At 45.1% G+C, this 23,443-nt stretch overlaps 1 protein-coding gene across 3 annotated transcripts in view; it reads right to left on the bottom strand.

Annotated features, from left to right (window-relative positions):
* Positions 1-16,852, bottom strand: part of LOC140692908 (uncharacterized) — a 417,598-nt gene extending 400,746 nt beyond the window's left edge. For 2 of the 3 annotated variants that reach the window (XR_012068510.1, XR_012068509.1), the window contains exon 1: positions 14,007-14,173. Coding sequence is in view for 1 of the 3 variants with exons in the window: in XM_072957117.1 (XP_072813218.1) it covers positions 13,403-13,481; positions 14,007-14,287; positions 16,682-16,754 (433 nt within the window). In the remaining 2 variants the exon portion in view is untranslated. Of the gene's footprint in view, positions 1-13,402; positions 13,482-14,006; positions 14,288-16,681 lie in introns of those variants that run through there. The other variant, XM_072957117.1, reaches the window with a different exon arrangement.
* Positions 16,853-23,443: the final 6,591 nt, after the last annotated feature.

Here is a 23,443-nt window from a genome sequence, read left to right as displayed (position 1 = left end):
GTAAGTGGTGGCTAGCAGGGATGGCATTTAAGCAAAGGGCAAGATGTGCTTTCAAAAACAAAGTGAAAAATCAGAGGCACAAGGAAATTCAGCGCGTTTCTGAGAAAGTGCATGGTTGCTTCAGTAGGACTGCCATGCAGGGCTGTGGGGGATAGTGACAGGAGACACAGTGAGGGAGTCACCTGAGAATATTCCCCACTGCAAGCAGCTCAGCCAATTCTCCTCCCTCATCCTGTATTTTAGAGACATTTTTGCTAGCTTTTCTCTTATTTCAAGTAACAGTACTTTAGTTACACATCTGATCATCTGCATCAGACCACATTAGCTCCAAGCCACAGAAAATCATTCACTGACCGGAGCAGCTCCAAGACATAACATTGATGGACCAGGGAGTCCTGCAGCATCCCATCCTGCAGGCACAAACCACACATGTTCCCTGGTGATGTCCGGAAAGTAAAATGCATGGAAATATCTCACTGCTGCTGCACGACATCTGCCCACAAATTGCCCCCAAATCATGCTGGCACAGCACTACTCAACCCTCGCTCTACCCAAAAAAAAAAAAAAAAAGAGAGAGAGAAAAGAAAAGAAAAGAGAAGAAAAGAAAAGAAAAGAAAAGAAAATATAAGAAAAGAAAAGAATAAAGCTAAGAAAGCAAATTTAGGCTCTTCCATTGAAAACCAGCAACCATCACTGCCAGTATCTGAGCTGGAATGATCCTGACTTCAAAAACCACTGTGCAGTTACTATTCAAATGTGACAGACATATATGTATTTCACTTAGATGATATTACAATAGGATTTTTCTTTTCAAAATTTCCAGTTGCAACAATAGCACAAGAAAGTTTATGTTTCATTTTTTAAAAAAAATCAATTATTTTCCACTTTGTTAATTTTGAATCTATTATTATTTTATAAAGGGAGCTATGCTGCAGATTATAAACCAAATATCTGGCTTCTGCAAACAAGACCTATATGACTTCACTATTTCAGAGCAAGCTTTAATGATGCTTTCAAATTGGGGGCGCTCACTAACAGCTCTTTAAATACTGTCAAAGATGTGCTATTATGTAATGCAAAGGGTCTACCTACACATCAACTCAGAAACCAAAGAAACTACACGAAAGCCTTAGTTTATCATTTTAAAATATTCCTATTATTTTGAATATTAAATTTCTTAAAGATAAGATATTTTTTGAGAAAGACATCAGTTGTATTAAATTTCCTCTCACCAAGAAAGCAATCTTTATCAAGAATTACTACCCCTATGAAAATCCAAAAGACAGGACGTTTCTAGCTAAGTTAACTTACAGATCTCAACACAAGCCTAAATCCTATCTGCTCTCACTTGAACGAGCCCAGCAAAGTCCTGGGCTACTCTGGAACTTAGCTCTTCTGTTCCATATGTTGGCAGAGCTAAGATCATCACACAAGGCAGGGAAGGAGAGAAGAGGTAAGTCCACCTGGCGGCCTCCATCTGTTTACTTCCAGCCACAAGGTGTCGCTAGAGCGACCCCGCTAACAAGCCCTCCACACAAGGAAACCCGGCATCCACTCTGCCCCTGCGGTCCCCAAGCAGTCCCGACGCCCCTCTCCCACTGGTGGCCTCCGAGCCTGTGAATGGTCTTCTAATGACCCTCCCAGTTGGTGACACCCTCCCCCTCTTCCCCGCTACACACACACACACACACACACACACACACACAGCCAAGGCAGCCTTCCCAAAGCACAAATTTGATTACATCTCCCCCACTTCAAACCCATCAGAGGCTCCCTGGTAGAGTTCTAGCCCCATCCCCGACCCTGCTTGTCCATCCTCACCTCAGTACCAGGTCCCCAGTGACCTCAGGGGCCCCGTGACCTGCTGCTACTTCCCACTAGCCTCCAGGCTCATTTTAACTGTTTGTCAAGGAAGTCTTCCTTCCCTCCAACCTCCGCACTTTGGATTAGGTGCCCTGCTGTGTTAATAAAACATTTTAATCTAAGTCAACTTCTGACACTGCTAAGCTCTCAAGAAGCAAGTACATTTTGCTTACTACTGTGGGTCCACCCCCTCTCCCCTAGACACTCAGAATTGCGTGTTTTGTGAATAAAAGAATGAAGGGGTGGGACTCAAAAGGACAGGCAGAGCTGCTCTCCTAAGGGTCACTTCCTGCTGACACCCTTCACTGCCTCTTCTGTGTCAGTTCTAGTAAAAACCAAGCTCCTCCAAAGCCCTCCACCCCTAGGCCCTCTCCAGTGTCCTTCAAAGCAGGGTCACCCACCACCCTGGACCACACAGGGCAGTCTCCCCGAGTCCCCACCCCACAAGCCTCCAGGCCTCTACCCGGGCTGCTCCTGCCACCTGAGTCACCCTCTTGATTCCTTCCCCTGGCTGACTCTTACTCTGTCCTCAGAACTGAATGTAGAGCCAATTTCTTCCAGGAAGTCCTCCCTGATGATGTCCTTTAGCTCTTGGCTGGGCTCCATCTACAGCAGCACTGCTTGGCGACCAACTGGTATTTGTCCACCTGCTCTTATGAGACCATGACCTCTTGGAGGCCACGTGGGAAAAAGGAGTGAGGTGACAAGAGGGGTGGGAAGAGCAAACAGGAAAGTCGCAGCTCAAGTCCCAAATTCAAGGATTCTGTCTCAGATAAAAAGAATAAACTGTTTCATACGTGTGTCATTTGGCTATGATTTTTGTGGCTCATGGAAAACAAGAGCTTGGTGTTCAAGCCTGAAATCCAAGTTACATGCAAAGAAATGTATATATTCATATCCAAAGGAAACCAGAGCTGCTCAACAACACTTTGCAGTTAAAATCCAAAGGAACTTTGATAAAGGCAATCTCCCTCTCTCTCTTTATTTTTATTTATTTATTTTTTTTGGTATCATATAGTTTTAGAAGTATTTGTATAACTAAGTGATGGCTACAGCCTATGATTCTGCACTGGAGTGTTTGGGGCAAAGGAAGCCCAGATTACATGCACTGTGTAAATGCAATCACACCAACACAATGACAGGCGCCCTAGTGGCTGAGCTGAAGTTCCAAAGCAGAGAACCTTATGTTGGAAGACAGCTCTCAGTAGAAAGTAAGAAATGCAATGTTCTGTACTCAATTTCATTAGCTTTATGAGCCATTAACAGATAGTATGTCTTGTCTAATGAAACCCCAAAATATATTGTCATCTTCGATTTTCTCCATCTGACTGTTCTATGCTAAATTTGGATATCAAACCCTCACTCCATACGGAAAGCTCAGGCCTTAGCTGCAGCACAGTTACATCCCGTGGAAGAAAGCCGATCAAGGGAGAACAGGAGAGTTTCCCTTCAGAAGCTGCTAAGTGTGGTTTTGCACCTGTATGTCATTTACAACCACGCCATCGTCAAAGGAGTAAGACCTTACATCTGTGGGGCAAAAAGCACTGCGGTGGTTCCGAACCATGAAAGAACACTGAGCTTTGTGCAACAGTCCTGAGGCACTTAAAGCGTACTTTCTCTGAAAGGCTCCGAAACTGACTCACTTCACCATTTCAGGTACAACCGGAATTAGTAGAGAGAACATGCCCTTGAAGTCTGACAAGGCCCTGCTGGAATCCTGCTACAGCATTTACTAGCTGCTAAATGAACCAATTCCTTAAACCTCTGAGGAGGCTTCCCAATCTTCAAAACGGGGCTGCCACCGCCCACTTGGGAGGCATGGATGTGAATGCAACACGCAAGTAGGGCGGCCGACTGGTACGTGACACGGGGCCTGGCTAGTTTCCCTCCGCTGCCCTTCTCCCCCTTTAAACTTGCACTGTTCCCCCTGGTAAGGGTGAAGCCCCAGGAACAGACTGCCCGATTCTTCTGTATATCCCCGGATACATACCTTACCCTTAGGAGGTCAGAAAAACAACTGCCTCCTCCCCAGTCACTATCAATATTCTTAAGAGTCTGGGTTTTTTTAACTCTATGTTTCAGGGAGACTATTCAAGAATTGTTCAACCACCGTTCTCCAGGTTGGCTCCTCTCCCAACGCCCATCCCTTCTTACCTCAAATCTTCTGTCTGATTGCCTTTTGTTCGTGGGAAAGAGAGTCCGCTAGGGTGCGGACTCCCTAGGCCTCCCTCCCTTCATCACAGGAGAGTGTGACTACATTCTCCCAACTCCCCACTCCGACTCCAGCTTCTGAGGAGTTTCCCCTTCTGGACCCGGCAGCTTCTGGATCGTCCCAAGACGCGCACACGTGGCCAAAACCCTCTCTTCAGATTTCTTCCTGTGTGGCCCTGCCCACCCCCCAGAACCTTAAGGATAAATGCCATTGCTCTGAAAATCACAAACGCCGCTGACTGACACACCAAAGCTGCATGGTCCGGGCTTTCCTCCAAACCAGGCACAGCCCTGCCCCCCCTCAGACACAGTCTGCACCTCTTGAGATGAGCTGATCCACTTGCACGGCTGTGAACACCAGCTAAGAATGACGAATCCCAATGTGTATCTCTAGTCCGGCTCCTTCACCTGAGCCCCAGGCTCATAGACACGAGTGCCTCTTGGAAGTCCTAACTTGGATGACAAATGGCATCTTAAAAATGCCATATGTCAAAAAAAAAGGCCTTATGTCCACCATTTACTCTAGACTTCGATTCCTGGCAGGTACCTCCCAGGCTCCCCATTTTAGTAACAGCCCCAGCACCCACCTAGGTGTTTGAGGTCACATTCAATTTCCACTGTTCCCTCCACCTGGCCCTGCCCTGGAATCAGTCTTGTTATTTCTGTCGCTAAGCCAGTCTCAAGTCTGGTTCTGCAGGGAGCACGATGGAAACCCACAAGCTCACAGCAAGGTGCACTGAGTCACAGTCCTCCGAAGGGAGTTCCCTGGAGGGGGAGGCATCTCCTGCTGCCAGTCACCTCAGAAGGCACTGGATTCTCACAAAGAAGGACCAGAAAAAGGACTCAAGGATCTCCCGTGATCTGAGGTTTGAAGGGCCCGAGGTCAGGGGGAGCTCCTAGTTAGCTGACACTCCTGTCAGTGAGCAGATGAGGATGGTAGGAACCCAGGCAAGTCTGTTCTCGCTCCGACCCCTTTTCTCTCGGGAGCCACGGGAAAGGCCAGTTTCCAGGGCACAGACCGGCCATCACAGATCCCAGCCTGCATTTGCCAACCCAGACAGCCTAGACTCCTACTTGCGACCCTTACTTCTGTTCTGTTCCCCCCCAGAATGTGATGGACTCTTTCAGAAAGTCTGGACTGTCTCAAGCGAGACCAAGTCAGTGAAGGATGAAGTGTCCACATTTGGACCAGAGCATGAAAGGAGAAACAAGGCCTCATGTCCAGCATGACGGTGGTGGCCAAGCCCTTTCCCTGGGTGAGATGAACCAGGGTCGGGGTGAGAATGCAAGGTCCCTTCACGGCTGACAGGGGTGTTGGAGACTCACTACCGCAAAATAACCACACGGCCGTCAGTGGTGGACATCAGCTGCAACAGACACAGAGTCAGCTATTTACTGCCAAAAAGGGGTAAAAGTAAAGGCCGGTGCAGGGAGGCCTGCACGGCTGCTGAGGCAAACCACAGACCTGGCTCTGAATGCCCACTGGCTGAAGCAGAGAGGAAGCTACGGTCCCCTTTAGCGGTCCCTGTGTCCACCAGATCCAAGTGAACCAGTTACTTAGGACAAGGCAATGTTTTCCTGATACTTAGAAAAACCAGCCTCATAAAGGGAACAAAAGAGTGGCATGGTTTTAGGCCCGCTCCTGCCCCTCTATGAATGCAAAGTAAAGTAAATGGCACTGGGAAGGTGAATGCAAAAAAAAACCCAAAAAACAAAAAACCGGTGACTGCTTCCTCCAACAGCGTCCCCTGCAGCTGCTCACCCCCGAGCCGGCCACTTCCTCACCAGTGACCGCCGGCCAGGAAGCGCCGTCACGCACGTCACACAGCGACAGCCAGGAACCTCGTGCCGAGCACGTTTGTGTAAAAGCCAGAATCAAGCAAGGTGCTGCAGAATTTGACTTTCCAAGTTTAAATACTCCATGAAAAAAATCCCTCAGCAGCCGCCTAAATCAATTCGCATCTCACTTCTTCAAAACAAATAAACAAAATTAGTAAGAGAGCATTTGTTACCAAATATAAGGACGAACTAACAGGTTCCTCAAAGCAAGGACTTTAACATATATCAAACTCCAGTGGGTGATGTGCTAACATAGCAAAAATTCCAAAAAAGTAGAAAATAAGATGACTAGGATAATATACGAATCATGGCAACTGTTAAGTTTTTGCTTTTTATAGCGATGGAGACGGCACAGAGGGCGATCTGGCTATTCCAATGCAGGGTGTGCACAGCCCACATTTTCAGACCCAACAACATGCTCACGGGGTGGTATAAGGGAAAAAGGAAAATAGAAAAAGGAATAGAGGAACAGCCAAAATTAGAAACACACGAGAACAAAAATGACTTTGACAGCATTTACAAGAAATTACGTGAGTGTGATGAGGACAGGGACGCGGGGACGGTGAGACCCACCCTCACCTCCTGATCCAGGGAAGGCAGGGGCCTGAGGGGAGCGATGCTGCCGGGGGACCCCAACGTGGTCAGCGCCCCAAACCAAAACTTCACCTAGATGCGTGTAGACAGCTTTTGAGCTACAAAATGTGGTCGCATTTCAAGCTGGACAACTTTACTCACTCCCACCAAGAGGAACAGGGGAGAATTAGGTTCTGCTCCTGAACCAAAGCATTGTTTAAAAAATTAATGACTGTGTAATAGTAAAAGCAACAATGGAGTAAAAGTCACTGGAGGAGAACGTGCTTGACCCGAGCTCACTGGCCACGTTATCTCACTGACGTTCAGATGCTGGCTGAGCCCTTATGGTACCAGAACAGACAGACCCACCAGGAGGGAGGTTTAATGTGCTGCTGTATTTTGATGCCGGCAGCCATGCCTGGTACACGAGGTTCTGGGTAAACAATGGTGACAGTGTCAACCACTATGGGCTAAGCACACATCCAGCTACTCCGCCAAATCCCAAGGGCAGACTTCAAAAGGCAAAAACAAGCTGGCATTCTCTGTTGGCTCTGCAGAATCAGAGCCAAGCAGTTGCTGAGCAAAAATGTCACCAGTGCCTCCTATGACAAAATAGGAGGCACTGGCATGGGGCTGGGGCAGGGCTCCAGGCTTCCAGTGATCACCCACCAGTCTGTCCAGGGGGTGAAGGAGGTCCCTGCTTTCATTGCACCGATGCACCTACCTTGAATGATGCCTTAGGACTCAACAGGAGGTGACAGGTGAGGTGAACGGAGCCAGCCTTGGTGTAGCACGGTTCTGGCAGCTATGCCCTCAGCAGTGCCCAGTTTCCTAAACCTGACACCTCATCTCCAAGGAGCAGAAGTGTAGTGTGGGCATGTAGATCACAGGGCCCTGTGAGGACAAGTACAGATCATGGCCACGACATGCCTCTCCCCTTCCTTAAGCCATAGAGGAATGTCCGGGGAGGAAGTGAAAATTATTCCAGAGCCTGCCAGGCACCACACGCAGGTGGGACACGGATCCCCTGTGTCTGTCATTCACAGGACTGGTGTGGATTTTCTTTTTATCAATTCTCTGGCATCTTCTCCTCCATCTTACCAACAACAAGAAAGTAGAATCTGACCTTAGAATCACAGAGAATCACAGAGCCCCTCCTGCACAGCGGGCCCGGCAGCACGTACAATGTCCTCCGACCGTCACCTGTGGGACCGCCATGAGCGCTCTCCAGACTCAAGGCCCGAGGCCGTAGGCCGGGGGGACACAGCTCACCTCACTCTCCCCAGTAAAGGGGGACCACCTCTCGGCAAAGACGTCTCACCCTCTTCTGCCCGAGGGACAGCTTGAAAGATACACAGGGAAACATAGTAGAGGGTGAGGGGTTAGGCAGCCCAGAAGTGATCGTCTGCACTTCCAAGGCAGAGTGGGGCCTTTGACCTAATCACAGGGACAAAGTGAGGACGAATTTTTCCCTGCTGTGTCCCATACACCGTGACACGCCTTTCCCTGCGTAAGGAGCTAATTCGGAAGCCCCTGGCAGTGTTTCTGATGTCCTAACTTGGCATGGTGGCTGTCAGGCAGGGGAGAGGGCCTGAGCCGTGCTGGTGCTGGGCCTGGGAGGCAGGAGACATCGGCTCCACCCTGAGCTCAACCAGCACCTCATTCTGCGTCTCGGGATTCAGAGTCTCATTTATAAGCAAAGGGATGAAACTGTCCCAGGACAGGCTGTCCAACAGGAATGAAATGAGAGTCATGTAAATAACGTTTCCCAGTTGCCACGTTTAAAATGTAACAAAAAAAAAACCAAGTAACTGACTTTAAGAACAGACCTTACTTATTCTACTGTATGTAAAATACTATCATTTTGACGTGTAATCAATATAGAAAGTAACAAGATAGTTTATATTCTTTTTACTAGACAAGTTTCAGCGTCTGATGTGCATTTGACTTACAGCACATCTCAGCTCAGACCGGCCTCCTCCCCAGCACTACTAACATCAGTAGCTGTGGCTACTCTATTGGACAGCAACTCCAGGGGTCCCCCCAAGTGTCCTGGCTGAAAAGGGGGAGTAAGTGTCCACACTAACCCTAAAAGGATCTCTCTGAAACAAAGGCGGATTTAGTTTTAAACGTCTGAAAACCGGCGGGCTACACCTCCTTCCCGCCTTGGCTACAAGAAAGCCCTCCTCCTTGATGATCCCATTCTGGATGTAAGGAAGCAATCTGTCACACAGCCAGGGTGGCCCGGCCTTCAGGTTGACTTGCCTGCTGTCTGTGTCCAGTCCCACGAAGTCCTCCTTCTCAAATAGGATGTAGAGGAGGGGGGTCTTCTCCCCAGAATTTTCGGGGTCCCCATCCAGCCACTTGGACTTGGGCAAGATGAAGAGTGACTCAGTGAAGTCTTCGATCCTCTTCTCCACCACCCGCAGTCCTCGTAGATTGAAGGCCACGTCGGTGTGCGGCTGCTCGGCCACCTCCCCATACAGCATAAAGACAAAGAGCTGAGAGTCGTAGAGCGTGGTGCCATACAGCTCCTCTGTGCGTGGAGCTTCTAGAAGGTCTTGGCCAAGAGGCAGTCAGTAATGGTGACAAGGCCCATGACATTGCGGTGGGTCTGGAAGTCACTCCATCCATTCTCGGGCGCATAGAGATACCTATAGTAGATACAGAGTGCCCACTGGGAGCCGCACGGTCTGATCTGGCTCACCAAGGAGATTCCATTATAGATGCAAAAGAAATTCTCTAAGATGATCCCCACGGGTTGGACCACAATCGGGAGAGTCTGGTGGTCCTCAGCGCACTGCATGTAGTCAGGGGCGTTCATGTTGCAGGCGCTGCCGAGAAGGGAGGGTAAATTGATGTACATACTGTGCTGTGGGCTGCGGGCCTCACTGGGATGCGGCGACCTGGTGTGCACCAGCCAGAAGGCAAGGGAAGTCCAAGCAAATCGGGGATAAGTTTGTCCTCAGCGTCTGCACATGGCTACTGAAGCTCAGATCACATTACCCAGCTTTTGGTCTAGGCTTCCATCCCCTGCAGAAAAGGATCATTTCTTGTTTTCTGTTTCCAAGCACCTAGGCAGGCCCTGATGCAAAGTCGGTGCTCAAAACTGCTGAATAAATGAATGAATAAAGGAACTGCTTCCCCACCCCTCAGCAGGATATAATGCAAAGAACCATAGTAGGATCAAAATATCTGGATTTCAACGTCAATTTATTTGAACTCCTAAGGTGCAGAATAATGGGTAAGAAAACTTGCTTTGGGGAGGAGGGTACAGTTCAGTGGTAGAGCACGTGCTTAGCATGTCCAAGGACCTAGGCTCAATCCTCAGTACCTCATTTTAGAAAAATGAAACAAATAAATAAACTTAATTAACCCCCTCAAAAAATATTTTCTCCATTCAAAATTCAAAAAAAACCACCTTGCAATTGACACAACATTGTAAACTTGACTATACTTCAATTAAAAAAAAACTTCTTGCCTTACAAGAATATATCTGGATTATGGAAGTTTGCAAATGTAAAATGCCTAGGGTACCACCTGCATAAGAAGAAGGAACTGTACAAATGTACTATCCCTCATTTATGAGCTATTTTTCCCTTGGGGAGATTATAACCTCTCAGAGATATTTTTCTCATATTAAAAAAAAAAAGAAAAAGAAAACATTACCTGATTCTCCATACTGCTGAAGAATCAGATAACCCTATGAAAGCATCTGACCCACAGAGTTTATTCAATAAATGTTTGTTGAATGAATGAATGAACAAGCAAAGTGAATGCTGCTCCCTGCCACAGACCATCATAATGGTACTGCTTGGAAATGCCATGCCCACGTTCCACCCAAATCTTCACTAACCACGTGGGTGACCTGGGCAGACCTGTGTGCTTCTCTCAACACCAGTTTATTCATAAATAGAAATGAGGGCAATAACACAAACCTAAAAGGGTTAGTGAGTCACGAATGAATAGTACCCCAACTTTGCAAGATGGAACTATTAAAGAAAATTGGGCAAAGAGTCCATAGGCCCTCTCCATATTATCTCTTACAACTACATGGGAATCTACATTACATCTAAAAATAAAAAGTCTATTATTTTAAAGAGGCTATTGAGTTTAAATCAGCTCACCGTCTCAAATAAGGAACACACAGTACAAATAAGAGAATGCGCAGCCCATGAGATGCACTCAGTAAATATTCCCACTGAACCCACTGGTCCCTCCAAATTCAGAGCATGAGGATGTGTCCTCGTGGCCAGAGGCCACTGCACCTGAAGCTAAAAAAGCTAATGGTCCCCACTTTCAAAAGCCCCTGCCACCAACCTAGGTCTAATTTTGTATTTGTAATTTTTTTTCTTTTTATAAAATAGAAATCCCCAATTGCATAGCCTTCAGGTCACCAAAACCTGACCACAGAGATCATGATGGCAACCCTCCTTGGTGAAACAATAAAATGAAAAGCCATTTCCACAAGACCTGTGTGTAAATCTACTAGGGAACTTCATCCTGGACTGAGAGGAAGAGGACTGGGGAGGAGGGGGCAATCTGAGGCACACAGACCCATGGGCCACCTGTCCCACGATGGACATTACACTCAACCCTCACCCTCCAGGAACTTCAAAATACACACAGACAGAGTGATGTGGACAATATATATGTATTTTTAAAGAAATTCCGACTCTCTAGCAGGTCTTGTATCTACCGAGACACAAATGGCTTATGTGTATAATGTTTCACAAAAGCCTTAAAACATTACCACCCCAACTTGACACATTAAGAAACTAGGGATAGAGGTTTATCACATTGTGCAAGATTAGAGAGATGCCACATCAGACACTGTATTTAAATCCAAGCCTTTGCTCCAGTGCTCACACAAGAAAGTGTGACATACTGCCCCTTTCCTGCCCTCTCCCTGCAATAAATATCTGAAGAGTCTTTTCTGTGCCACGTGGAATCACAATCACGTCAATTTACCACAAAGAGCTATGTGACTCCTTGGAGGACGTGTCAAAATCTAAAGGGTTGTGATGGGAGGAGAGATTTGAATTTTCTGTTTCTCAAAGGAAACATGGCTTTAAAAGAAACTGAAAAGCACTTATCTAGTCTAAGCCCTCATTGTGCAGAGAAGGAAATGGAGGCTCAGAAGAGATGAGGAAAGGGACTTATTAACAAATATTGCCTCAGTGCAACACCAAGCCAGCCCTGGGCCCTTCTGGGGGAGTACCTGGAAGGCCCAGGAAAATGATTGTTAGAAAAAGGAAAGAGAAGAAGCATACAAGGCCCTGTCTCTACACCACCATACCATGAAGTTCCACCAAATTATCCAGTATTGGGTGCAGCCATAATTTAGGTGGGCTAAAGAGGTTATAGAAACCTGGAAGTCTCAACCATAGTGGAAATTCCAACATTTACTGTTTTTTTCCAAGTTCAAGCATCAGTTCAGTGGGCGCTCCATACGAGGGACTACACGAGGCCTGGAGTTCTCCCAAATACAGATCTCTATTATCACGTGTGCAAACCACACACAGGCCCACCAGAAGAAAAACGCCCACACATAAGATGGAACTACTGAAACAGAAAAGAGCCAACCAGCATATATTGCTAGCAAAAACGGTGCTGCTAGAAATAGACTCATGGACATAGAAAGCAAACTGTTGTTAGCAGGCAGGAAACGGAGGATTAACAGATACACATTAATAAATATAAACTAAATGACAAGGACCTACTATATAGCACAGGGTACTATTTTCAATTTCTTGTAATGAGTTGTACTAAAAACAATCTGAAAAACATTTATATACATATGCATAAGCTTATAACTGAATCTCTGCTGTACATCTGAAGCTAACATGGTAAATTTACAACACTTCAATAAAAAATAATTTTATATAATAAGTAAAAATAAAAGCAACGCCATAAAAAAAAAAAGTAAAAGAACACGGTAATCCCCTTAGCTGTAGGTGGTGGAGAACTCTGCAAGCACCAAGTCCACTCGAATACTCCAGCACTGGCGGTCACTCATTCTAACCATCAGAGAATCACTTGGCTTCTACGAGGTTACTTTTCTCTTCAGTGAAAGGCTACAGTTGCATCTAATGATGTATTGAATCTCATCATTCACAAACCCAAGATTTCCCATAGGCCTGGCTCTGGACAGATGAAAAGATAGGGTCCCAGATATATTCATGTGTAGAAGAAGTTTATGCCATAAAGACATTAATTCTTCCTGCTTTGATAGACAGATTCATTGCAATTCTGATTAGAATTCCTCCCAGATATTTCATGGAATGTAACAAGTTAATTTATGGTCAGGAACAGCCAAGAAACTTCTTTAGAACCACCACTGGGAAGGGGTGGATAGGTCATGCATTTCAACTGGTCTTTCTGATGTGATGAAAACGTTCTGGAATAATAATGGTTGCACAAATGTGAATATGCTAAAAGCTGCTGAATTGTAACATTCAAGTGGGTGGACTTCATGGTGTGTGAACAATATCACAATAAAGCTGTTATATGAAAAAATCCTTCTTGCCAATTATTTTTCCCTCTATACTACTAGTCTGTCCCACAATTTAAGTAAAACAAACAAACAAAAAAAACCAAAACAAACCAGATTTTGCCAGGAGCTCTTTAGGAGTGCAATGTCCCTGGGTCTCCAACGCCTCAGGTTGTGCTGTTCCTGTTAACACACAATAGCTGGGCTGGACTAGTTAGGGACTATAAGTATCTTTTTAAGATCGACGGTCTCACGTTTCACCCTGGGAGAGTGAATGATGGAGGATGAGACAGCCTCATGCCTTCAGCTCATTTTTAACTGAACCAAGCCCTGCTTTCACCACTGTAATCCCTCTCAGTATAAAAACATGTGACATCAACAAGCACCGCCATCATAACACCTGAAAGTGTTCAAGGTACTTACCTGGGGCAGAAATCCTGATCAAGGAGACAGAAGCTCCCTCAGCACTGCCGCTCCCTTTTCCCGACTCCACCAGGAGAAGCTGGGAGTTACAGCCGCGGGCTCTCAGCCTGGGGAGCAGCGCCCACGCCGCTAATCTGGACCTCAGGGATCGGGAAAGGGAGAGGAAGGCAGCCCCGGGGTCGCGGGGCAGGGAGAGCGGGGTGGGGGACGCGGGCTGCAGCCCCGCTCGGAGGCCAGCCCCAGCCCCAGCCCAAGCCGCCCGCCCCGTCCGGGTGTGCAGACCCCGCCCGCCCGGGACACAGCCCGCCCAGTGGTGCGGACGGGTCGGCGGCCTAGGAGAGGAAGCCCGGGAGGGGAGGACTCGCGGGCGGGAGAGGGGAAGCGGACGCCAGCCGCTGACTGAGGGGAGCCCGGCTGGGCCAAGAGGCGCAGGGGCACACCTGGCCCTGGGCAGCTGTGGCCGGGGCGCCGGGGCAGGTGGCGCGGGCAGAGGGGTCTGGCCCGAGCAATCCAGCTGAACACACGCTGACTGGCGCCCTGGGGGGCTGTGACACGCCGACCGCCCTCCCGCAGCCGCCTCACCCCTTTCCCGATATCCCCTCACCTTGCACTTCCACAGCCAGAGGCCCCGGCCCCAGGCAGTAGCCAAAGGCCTACAGGGCGACAGAGCTGAGAAGCCATTGGGGCCGATCCCCGGCTCGGAGCTGGAGCTTCCAACCCGCGGTCCAGCTGGCAGCAACTGCGCATGCGCAGGAGGGCCAGCGATCCGCTCTTGGTCCTGAGAGAGAAGGGGAACCGAGGGAGGGAGAATAGGGGAGGAGGAGGGGAGGCGGGGAAAAGTGGAGGGAGACACATGGACAGGAGGAGCAGAGGGAAGGCAGTTATCTGGAATTGGGAGGGGAGTAACAGAGATGGGGAGAAAGCGTTTTACCTCTTGTGGCACCCCGAAGGAGGCAGCAGTCCTGCCTATACACCCTTCTCTTACCCGTCATTGCCCACAGCTCATATTTTACGTCCCTGGCCCAGCCCTCCAGCTAAGGTCTCTGCAGAAACCCTACGGGTATCATACCCGTTGCCCCCACAAGGAGCTAGGTTTACTGTTGCTCAGGGAACCAAGCACCCGCAGGTGTTGTTTCTCAGAACCACCTTGGGAAGAGTACATATTCCCCTTTTACACGCTGGGAAACAGGCAGGCACGATCTCTGCCTTAGCTCCACTGTCCCAAATGTTGGGCTGGCAGGGAGCGGGAGGTAAAATGTCAGAGCCCCAGAAGGAGCAGACTGCCTGAGTGTTGGTGTAGAGTCCCCATCCCTCCTGGGTAAACCACACCCCAACCTCGGGGAATAATCAAGGGCTCACCGTAGGCCCCTGTGTGTGGGAGAGCTGCCCTCAGTCCCAGTGTCCAACTTGCTAGGTAGGTAGAAGTGTTATTGAGTCCAAATTCATTCTCCTCAGTGCAGGACAGGCCAGTAAGTTGGGAGACCAAGTGTTGGGGCATGGAATAGCAAGTTTCTGTAGACCTAGATGGCAAACTAATGTCCTGGAAAACCATCTCCCCAAGTCAGAATTCAGGCTGCTTTCCTATGTGCTTGGTTTTTGCAAACTTCTTGCTGTAGGAATTCCTTCTTGTTAGAATCCTTTGTTCTTGCAGCTATCTCCCTGGGTCAGATCCCTGTAAACCTCCAACAAAACAAACGTTATTTTCTATTCGCCAACGTGTTATCTTTATATGATTGGAAAAGTGTTAAATACCCTTAAAGGTCAGAGCCTTCAGAATAGGCTCTCCTGTATATTTTAGGCTCTAGGCAACATTGTTTTACAAGCAAGAAGAAGCCTAGGAGACAGAGCACAGGGTTAAAGTCAAAGGAACAGATCTAATATGGAGTCAGATTTCTTCTTTTCTATTACTGTGGCAGAAGCCACTTGAGGATTTAAATCCCTTAAAGTTAAAAATAAGTAAAACTTTAAAGGAATTTACATACATTGGTGGGAACTTGCATAGCATATCTGGAAAAGCACACAAAGGATTGTAAACATTGGCATCGCCAGGGAGGCGTGTAAGAACAGAGGATGAGGGAAAACTTCTTTCACTTGAGTATTTTTTGCTCTGTTTGAATTTTTTTAACCATATGCATATATTTCTTTTTCAGTTAAAATAAATGTGTAATGGAGCAAAGGAGTAACTAGTTCAGCAAATACAGCAGCCATAGACTCACTGAGTCATCATTTTCGATTTAAGCCAGGAAGCATTGATTGCCTCTCTTCTATGTGCCCAGTGCTGTTTTAAAACTTTTATATATTTTTTTAATAAAATAATAACATGCTATCCCTCACCCCTGCTCAGGGCTGGTGGGAAACCAACTGAGTTTTTATTGAGTTGTTTTCCAAGGAGTAGAGATGAGTTATAAACAGAACACAACTTCAGGGCAAAACAGGCGGACTGGTTTTCCAGCAGGCCAGATAGCGATGACGGGTTTTCAATAGAGGCGCACAGAGGCTGAGAGAGAAAGCCTCCAGGACCCTACAGAAAGCTGCCCACAGTGCCTTCTCCATGGCACTACTGAAATAGGAAAGAACAAATCTGACTCCATATTAGATCTGTTCCTTTGACTTTAAACCTGTGCCCTGTTTCCTAGGCTTAGTCTTGCTGTTTCTGCACCTTTTGTGAAACAATGTTGCCTAGATCCTGAAATATACAGGAGACCCTATTCTCAAGGCTCTGACTTTGAAGGATATTATCACTTTTCCATTCGTATAAAGATAACAAGATACAGAATAGAAAATAACATTTGCTTGTTGGAGGTTTACACGGATCTGACCCAGGTGAAGAGCTGCAAGAACAAAGGATTCTAAAAACAAAGAATTCATACACCAAGTTTGCATCAACCAAGCATTCCCGCTTCCCCTTTTTAATATAAGAAGAGCCTGAATTCTGACTTGGGATGATGGTTCTCCAGGACATTGGTCTACCATCTTCTCCACTGGCTTTACAAATTAAAGCCGCTATTTCTTGCCCCAAATCCTTGTCTCCTGATGTGTTGGCCTATAATGCACGAGTAGAACAAGCGTGGACTCGGAAACACAAACATACATTGAAAGTACGCATTTGGTATATTAAATGACCTGCTTCCACTCGTATTCCTGAGGTTTTCTTCTCTTGACCACTCCTACTTTATTTATGAAAAACCTGTCATGTGGACACATTTCCTTCTCTAGCCACTACCCTTCCATGTAAAAACTGATGCCAAGAAGGCAATGGAAGTTGCTAGAAGGTATTACCTGGCCAAAAAAGAGCAGAAGTGGGTTCTGGCTGATGTTCAGGAGCAGGCCGGGGCACCTGACAAGATGTCATAAGTACGGATAGACAGCTGGGCACCAAAGGAGAAGCTTCTAAACTTCCATGAGGGACTTGGATAGGAAGGAACAGTCCCAGACTATAGCTCTGATCCCACCACAAGCTTCCTGGGCAAGGCTGGGCAAGTCATTTAAATTCTCTAGACCCGTGCTGTCCAACACGGGAGCCACCAGCCACATGCAGGATTATGATGTTATTCTGTAGCCAGACAGAATTATAAATAAACACTTTATTGCAAAGGGTCAGCAGGTATAATATTTAAAAACATTATTGGTTATCTTGCCTTAACAAGTTATTTTTGTATGTCTAGCTTTCTGTGGGTTGTAATGCCTGCGACTAATGTTTCCCTTACAGTGAGGTATTTTGAAATTATAAGTTACTGGACACAGTACACTCATATCACAGTTGAAAAAAACTGATTAAATAAGCAAGGTGATCTGACTTAGTAGTTATGAGCAGGGGCTCTGGGGCCAGCCTGCATAAGTATTAATTCTCACTCTCCCTCCAGGGAGTTCTGTGTGAATCTTGGACAAATTATTGTTGCTGTTGTTGTTGTTGTTGTCGTTGTCATTGTTATTGTTTGTGCCTCTTTTCCTTACCTTTTAAATAGCGAGGAAAATGTAGACTCTATCCCCTACAGTGTTGGCAGGATTAAATGAGTAAACGTCTGTGCTGCCCACTTCCCTGGGTTTCAGCATTCTCCAGGCAATCAGTGCAAAACACAGTGGCATTCTCCACTGTCTTCGTCAGTCTGGGATTCTGTAACAAATTACCATGTGTCGGGTGGCTTAAACAACCAGCATATTCCTTATGGTTTGGAGGCTGAGGCTTTCAAGGTCAATGTATCTGGGAGAGGATTGCCAGCTCGAAGATGGCTGTCTTCCCACTATCTTCATGGCCCAGAGAGGAGAGAGAAGCAAGCACTTTGGGGCCCTGTATAAGAACACTAATACCATTCATGAGGGCTCTACTCTCATGACCTCATTTTATCCTACTAATCACCTCCCAAAGGCCCCGCATCCCTATATCATCACCCTGGGAGATGAGGTTTCGACATATGGATTTTGAGGGGATGTATTCAGTCCACACATCGGCTAACTCTCCCAAACATGCAGTCATCAAACCTGTAGCTAATTTCAAAATAATGTTTATATCTCTCTGCCCATTTCCATTCCTACATCTACTAACACTGAAGCCCTGCTACATTTTATTTCTTATTTTCCTTGTGAGGTTTAATTGATTCCTCTAACTCCAAGGATTCGCTCACTCCAGTCTGCTTGACAGCCCTGCCAGGTAAGTCTTCCTTAAAACACCTTCCCACTTCACCTGGTTGTTTTTTAGGTGTAAATGTCAGAATTCTCTCCACACCCCATCCTAGACCTTTAATCCCTTACACTACCACTCACTATGTTATTTTCCTATTACCACTGTAACAAATTCCCATAAGCTTAATAGCTTAAACCAGCACAGACTTATTAGCTTATGGCTGTGGATGTCAGAGATCCAACACAGTTCTCATTGGGATAAATTCAAGATACCAGCAGGGTTCCTTCCTTCTAGAGGGTCTAGAAGAGAATGTTTCCTTTTTTTTTCCAGTTTACAGAGGTCACCCACCTTCCTTAGCTTGTGCCCCTCAACTTCCTCCATTTTCATGGTCAGCAGCCTTTCTGAACATTGCTCCATCGCTACACCTCCCTCTGATTTTAAACTCAGCTGGGAAATATCCTCCAATTTAAGGACCCCTGTGATTACATTCAGCCCACCTGGACAATCCAGACTACTCACCCTATTGTCTCATCTCAGGATCCCCTTGTCCCATCCCACTCAGGCAGTATGTATGTGGCTGTGACATTCACCTTGTGTAACATTTCCTCATGAGCAATTTATGGTTCAAGGCACTTATAAGTGACTTTTTGTTTTTCTTCCTTATCCTTTCTACATTCAGTTTGTCTGGTGAGATTATATGAATCGATTTTATTTGTGCCCCTGCACTAATCTATAATAATGTATCATGGGTTTAAAGGCTAACTAATAGACAATTTAGGAGACAGAAATCCTCTAAGATTTTTAATCCTAAAATATCTGTCATCCCTTTTGCCATGTACAGTAACATGTCACAGGTGGCTACCCTGTGGCCGGGGAGGGACATGATTCTGCCATCACACTCCCCTCATTCTCACCAATGTGCTGATCAACTAACCAAGGATCTATGCTCTCCAATTCACTCACTTCCTCCTCCTTTGCATTGACTATCCTGTTCCCACCGCTTCCTTCATTCACCACATCAGGATTTCATGACCACATTCTCCCCTAAATGAAATGGGTATCTTGCATCTAATGTCTGACAGCTGTTCTTATTGTATATGCACACACTGACCTACACATAATCCCGTCCATCTCTTTATTTTCCTAGAATCTTCCAGAAGAATCAGTTCCATGATGATGATGATGATACTGACAATGATGACAGGGGCCTCTCAAGGATTCTGATAAAGAGGGAATCGATAAAGGGAGGGAATCATTGCAAAATTGCCCCAGAAACAGGCTTAAAGTTAAATAACTCTTATAGTGTTTAATGAAATTGACTAATATTTAACTATTTTTAAGACTTTATATCACTGAATTTAAAATTTTAACGGGAATTTTCATTCACCACTAACCAAGATTCAACTCTGGGACCAAAATCTAAGGATTTCTGTCTTCTAAAAAATTGTCCACTAGCCTTTTAAACACGTGATCCTTTTAAAAAGTTTAGTGCTGGGCTGAAAATAAGCAGGATTCATATAATCTCACGAGACACAGTGAATGTGGAAAGACTAAGAAATAAAAACAAAAAGCCATTCATAACGTCTTGAACTTTATGTTGCTCACAGGAGAAAATGTTTGCCAATGTGTGTGTCACATCAACATGACGACTGAGTGGGATGGGGAAGCTGATCTTCCTCATCAGTCATTTATGCTGATTTGTTAGATGCCAAAACAGTTTCCTCATTGAAATTGCTTCTAACAAGTATGGAAGAATTTAGGTTCTACCAAAAGCAGGCTAAATATTTTCCCCTGCTTTCAGGTCTCTGGACTGAATGTCCCCACAAGAAGGACATGGTTATGTTTCATAGGGAAGTCTTCCTGAGAAGCAACAGGCTTTTCTAGGGCAGAACTGCAGGGCCCCCCATGGAGGGCTGGAGGAGGTCTAGAGGGGACACTGGAAAAACAGCAGGAGTGAATTCAGATACTGCTGCTCAGGTCGCCAAAGACAGCATTGCTATCTCTAAGGATATGACATTCTCCCAAATTTTCCATGAGTGAAGGAGCCTGTGAACACTAAGCAGGTTGTTAAGACACAGCAGCACATAATTTGCGTGACAACACAATTAGAGTATGATTTGATATTTGGAAAATAACTAGCCCATTGTTCTTTGAAACTGCAGCAGTAGCAATAGAAATAAAAAAGACTGAGCTGTCTTGGAGACAACAATCAATAAACAATTCTAAATCTGCAGAATTCCTTGACAATATTCAAGCAATGAGCTAGATGTGTGCTGCAGATACCTCTTACTGCAGGGCTCACTCCTGCAAAGCATAGAACTAGTTTCTCAGCACACAGAGGGAACCAAGTCAAGATTCCTAATCTTTTGAGATTTACTAAATGGCTGGAAAGGTCAGACAAGTACATACAGGCAAATATGATTAAATGGAATCAAATAATATCAAATGTGATTTGAGCCCAGACGAAAGAGAAATTCCTTTCACCTGGGATCTAGAGAGACTTCTTCAGAAAATGTGGCTTTGGAGACGGCCAAAGACATGGGTGGAATTTTGGCAGAACAGGATGTAAGGAATTTAAAAACTTATTCTATAATTCATATAAAAATTCAAAGGATCCCAAAAATCCAAAACAACTTTGAACAAGAAAAACAAAGTTGGAAGACTTGCACTATCTGATTTTCAAACTTTTTTTATAAAGCTACAGTAATCAGAAATTATGGTGTTGGTGTAAAACAGGAAAATAGAATAGTGGAACACAATAGAATGTTCAGAACTAAACCAAGACTTATACAGACAATTGATTCTCAAAAAGGATGCTGTGGAGAAAGGATCTTTTCAGCATGTAGTGCTGGAACAATTAGATCGTGATACGCAAAAAAAAAAAAAAAATGAACTTTGATCCACACCTCACAAAATATACAAAATTTACCTCAAAATGGATCATAGATATTAATAGGAAATCTAAAACTATAAAACAGCTAGGAGAACAAGCATAGGCTTAAGGTTTATGGCCTTGGGTTTGGCAAATTTTTCTTTGCTATGACACCAAAAGTATCATCTATTTTAAAAAGAAACTGGTAGAGTGAACTTTATGAACATGAAGACTCTTCAATGCTCTTCTAAACACTGCTAAGCAAATGAAAAGACAAGCCATAGACAGAAGCTATTTGCAGATCATATATCTGATAAAGGTCTCTCTTTGTATCTGATCCAGAATAAAGAGGTCTCAAAATTCAATAATAATTCAAACACCTGAATGAATGAGGCCAGAAAACACACTTCAGTAAAGATATCCAGATGGATAATAAGCATATGAAAAGATGCTGATTAAAGGTGTCATTAGTCATTAGAGAAATGCTTTTAAAAACCACAGTGAGATACTAGTTCACATACATACTAGAATGAATACAGTTAGAAAGACTGACCTTACAAGGTGCTGGCAAGGAAGTAGAGCAACCAGAACTGATACACACCACGAGGAATTTACAATAGTACAACCATTTTGGAAAAGTCTTTAACAGATTCTTTTAAAAAGGTAAACACCTGTGTACCATATAATCCAGACATTCCTCATCTGGTGCTTTAGAAAGGAAAAGCATATGTCCATACAAAGACTTGTAACCAAACATTCACTGCTATTTTATTTATAATAGCACAAGTTGTAAATAACCCATGCATCCATCAAGAAGTAAATGCAGAAAGAAATGATGGTCTATACAAACACTGCTCACAATAAACTCTTCAGTAAAAACTCAGCACTAAACAATACTCTACTATAAGACAAACAAGCTATTAATACAGCAACACAGATGATTCTCAAAATAATTACACTGAATGAAAAAAGTCAGACAACATAGAGTAGATACTGCATGAATCCATTCATATAAGGATCTTGAAAATGCAAACCACTATGTTGTGATAGAAAGCAGATCAATGGTTCCCAGGGGAAGAGACAGGGAGGGAGGGAGGGACAACAAAAGTCAGGAGAGAAGCTTTGTGGGTGATGGGTATGTTCACTGTCTTGAGTGTGCTCATGGTTCCTTGGGGATATACTTACGTCAAAACGTATTAAGCTGTACACTTTAAACGTGTGAAAATTATTTTGCCAAGTATACCTCAAAGCTGTTTTAAGAAAAAAGGCACTTTAGTCCTGATCCACCTCAGCGCCTGATTGGAGTGACATGATCAGTCCCTCACACTGTCTGCCTAACGGGAAGGTAGAAAAGCTCTCACGGAAGATAACATGGATTTTTCATTTGCAATGTCTGCCATGTAATAAAGAATTTCTAGACATGCAACATGTCCAGACTATATGACAGATAACATGAGAATAAGGAGCATTAGACAAAGGATGCAAACCCCAGGTGATGTAGGCATCAGAGTTACCAATAAAGGCTATAAAATACTTTTAATATATTCAAGAAAATAAGGAAATGATGGGACAATAGATAACAGGGTAGAGACTTTCACCAGAGAAATATACTGGAATGTATTTTTAGGAAAAGTCAAACTGATACTCTAGAACTGAAGCTTTCAGCTCTGGAAACAGGTAAACAGAGCTAATTAGGATCCCTTTTAAGTAAAACTTTCAGTAATTCTGGGTAAAATATAACAACAAATTAACACAGAGCTAACTATGGAGAGAGAAGTTCCCTGATGACAATACAAAGAGGACACTTAAAGCCCAGAGTGGTCATCTTGTGAGCTGATGCCACCGCACCCTGGAGGGAAGGGGTTTTCATCTGCACATAAATAGGGATACAATGTCCATGTAGGAAAAAGGGTCCATACCAGATGTAGAAGACTCTTCCTCTATATCTATATAGTCAGAGACAGAGATGTAAAGTGGCAGCAGAGGTCACAGTGACACAGGGCCCTGGGCCAAGGAGTGTGAGCACCTCTGCAAGCTGGGAAAGGTAGGATGACGAATCCCTCCCAAGAGCCTCGGTGTGGAACTTAGCCTTGGCCACTCGTTGGTTTTAGCCCACTGACATTGACTTTGCACTACTGCACCCTAGAACAGTGAGAAGATGAATGTGTATTGCTTTAAGCCACTGAGTCTGTGGTCCTTTGTTACAACAGCAATAGGAAAGGAACTCAGGAACCAATATGAACTTGAACCACAGGCTGCCTGCTGTGCTGGCAGGAAGTCCTTTGTCTCTGATCCTGGGGGAGTGTCCTGTCCTCTGGCAGCATCCACAAACTACCTCATGCTAACTTGGCAGTTTGCAGAGGGTTAAATCTTATCCCTGCACAGTTCTTGATATTTAGTTAATAAAAATGATGGTGTCATCATGGGTATTTTTCCATCTTTTAAATACCCTTCAGTCTTCTAATAAAGCTACTTCTAATTAAGAGACCGTGTAAATAGTTTTCAATCTTCATAATAAATAACTGTGGTTTTATCTGGTTACTTAAAT

This window comes from Vicugna pacos, unplaced genomic scaffold (genome assembly GCF_048564905.1).
Source record: "Vicugna pacos unplaced genomic scaffold, VicPac4 scaffold_19, whole genome shotgun sequence".
Taxonomy (NCBI): domain Eukaryota; kingdom Metazoa; phylum Chordata; class Mammalia; order Artiodactyla; family Camelidae; genus Vicugna; species Vicugna pacos.
Note: the sequence above shows the minus strand (reverse complement) of the source record. Positions and strands in the feature narration are given on the sequence as shown.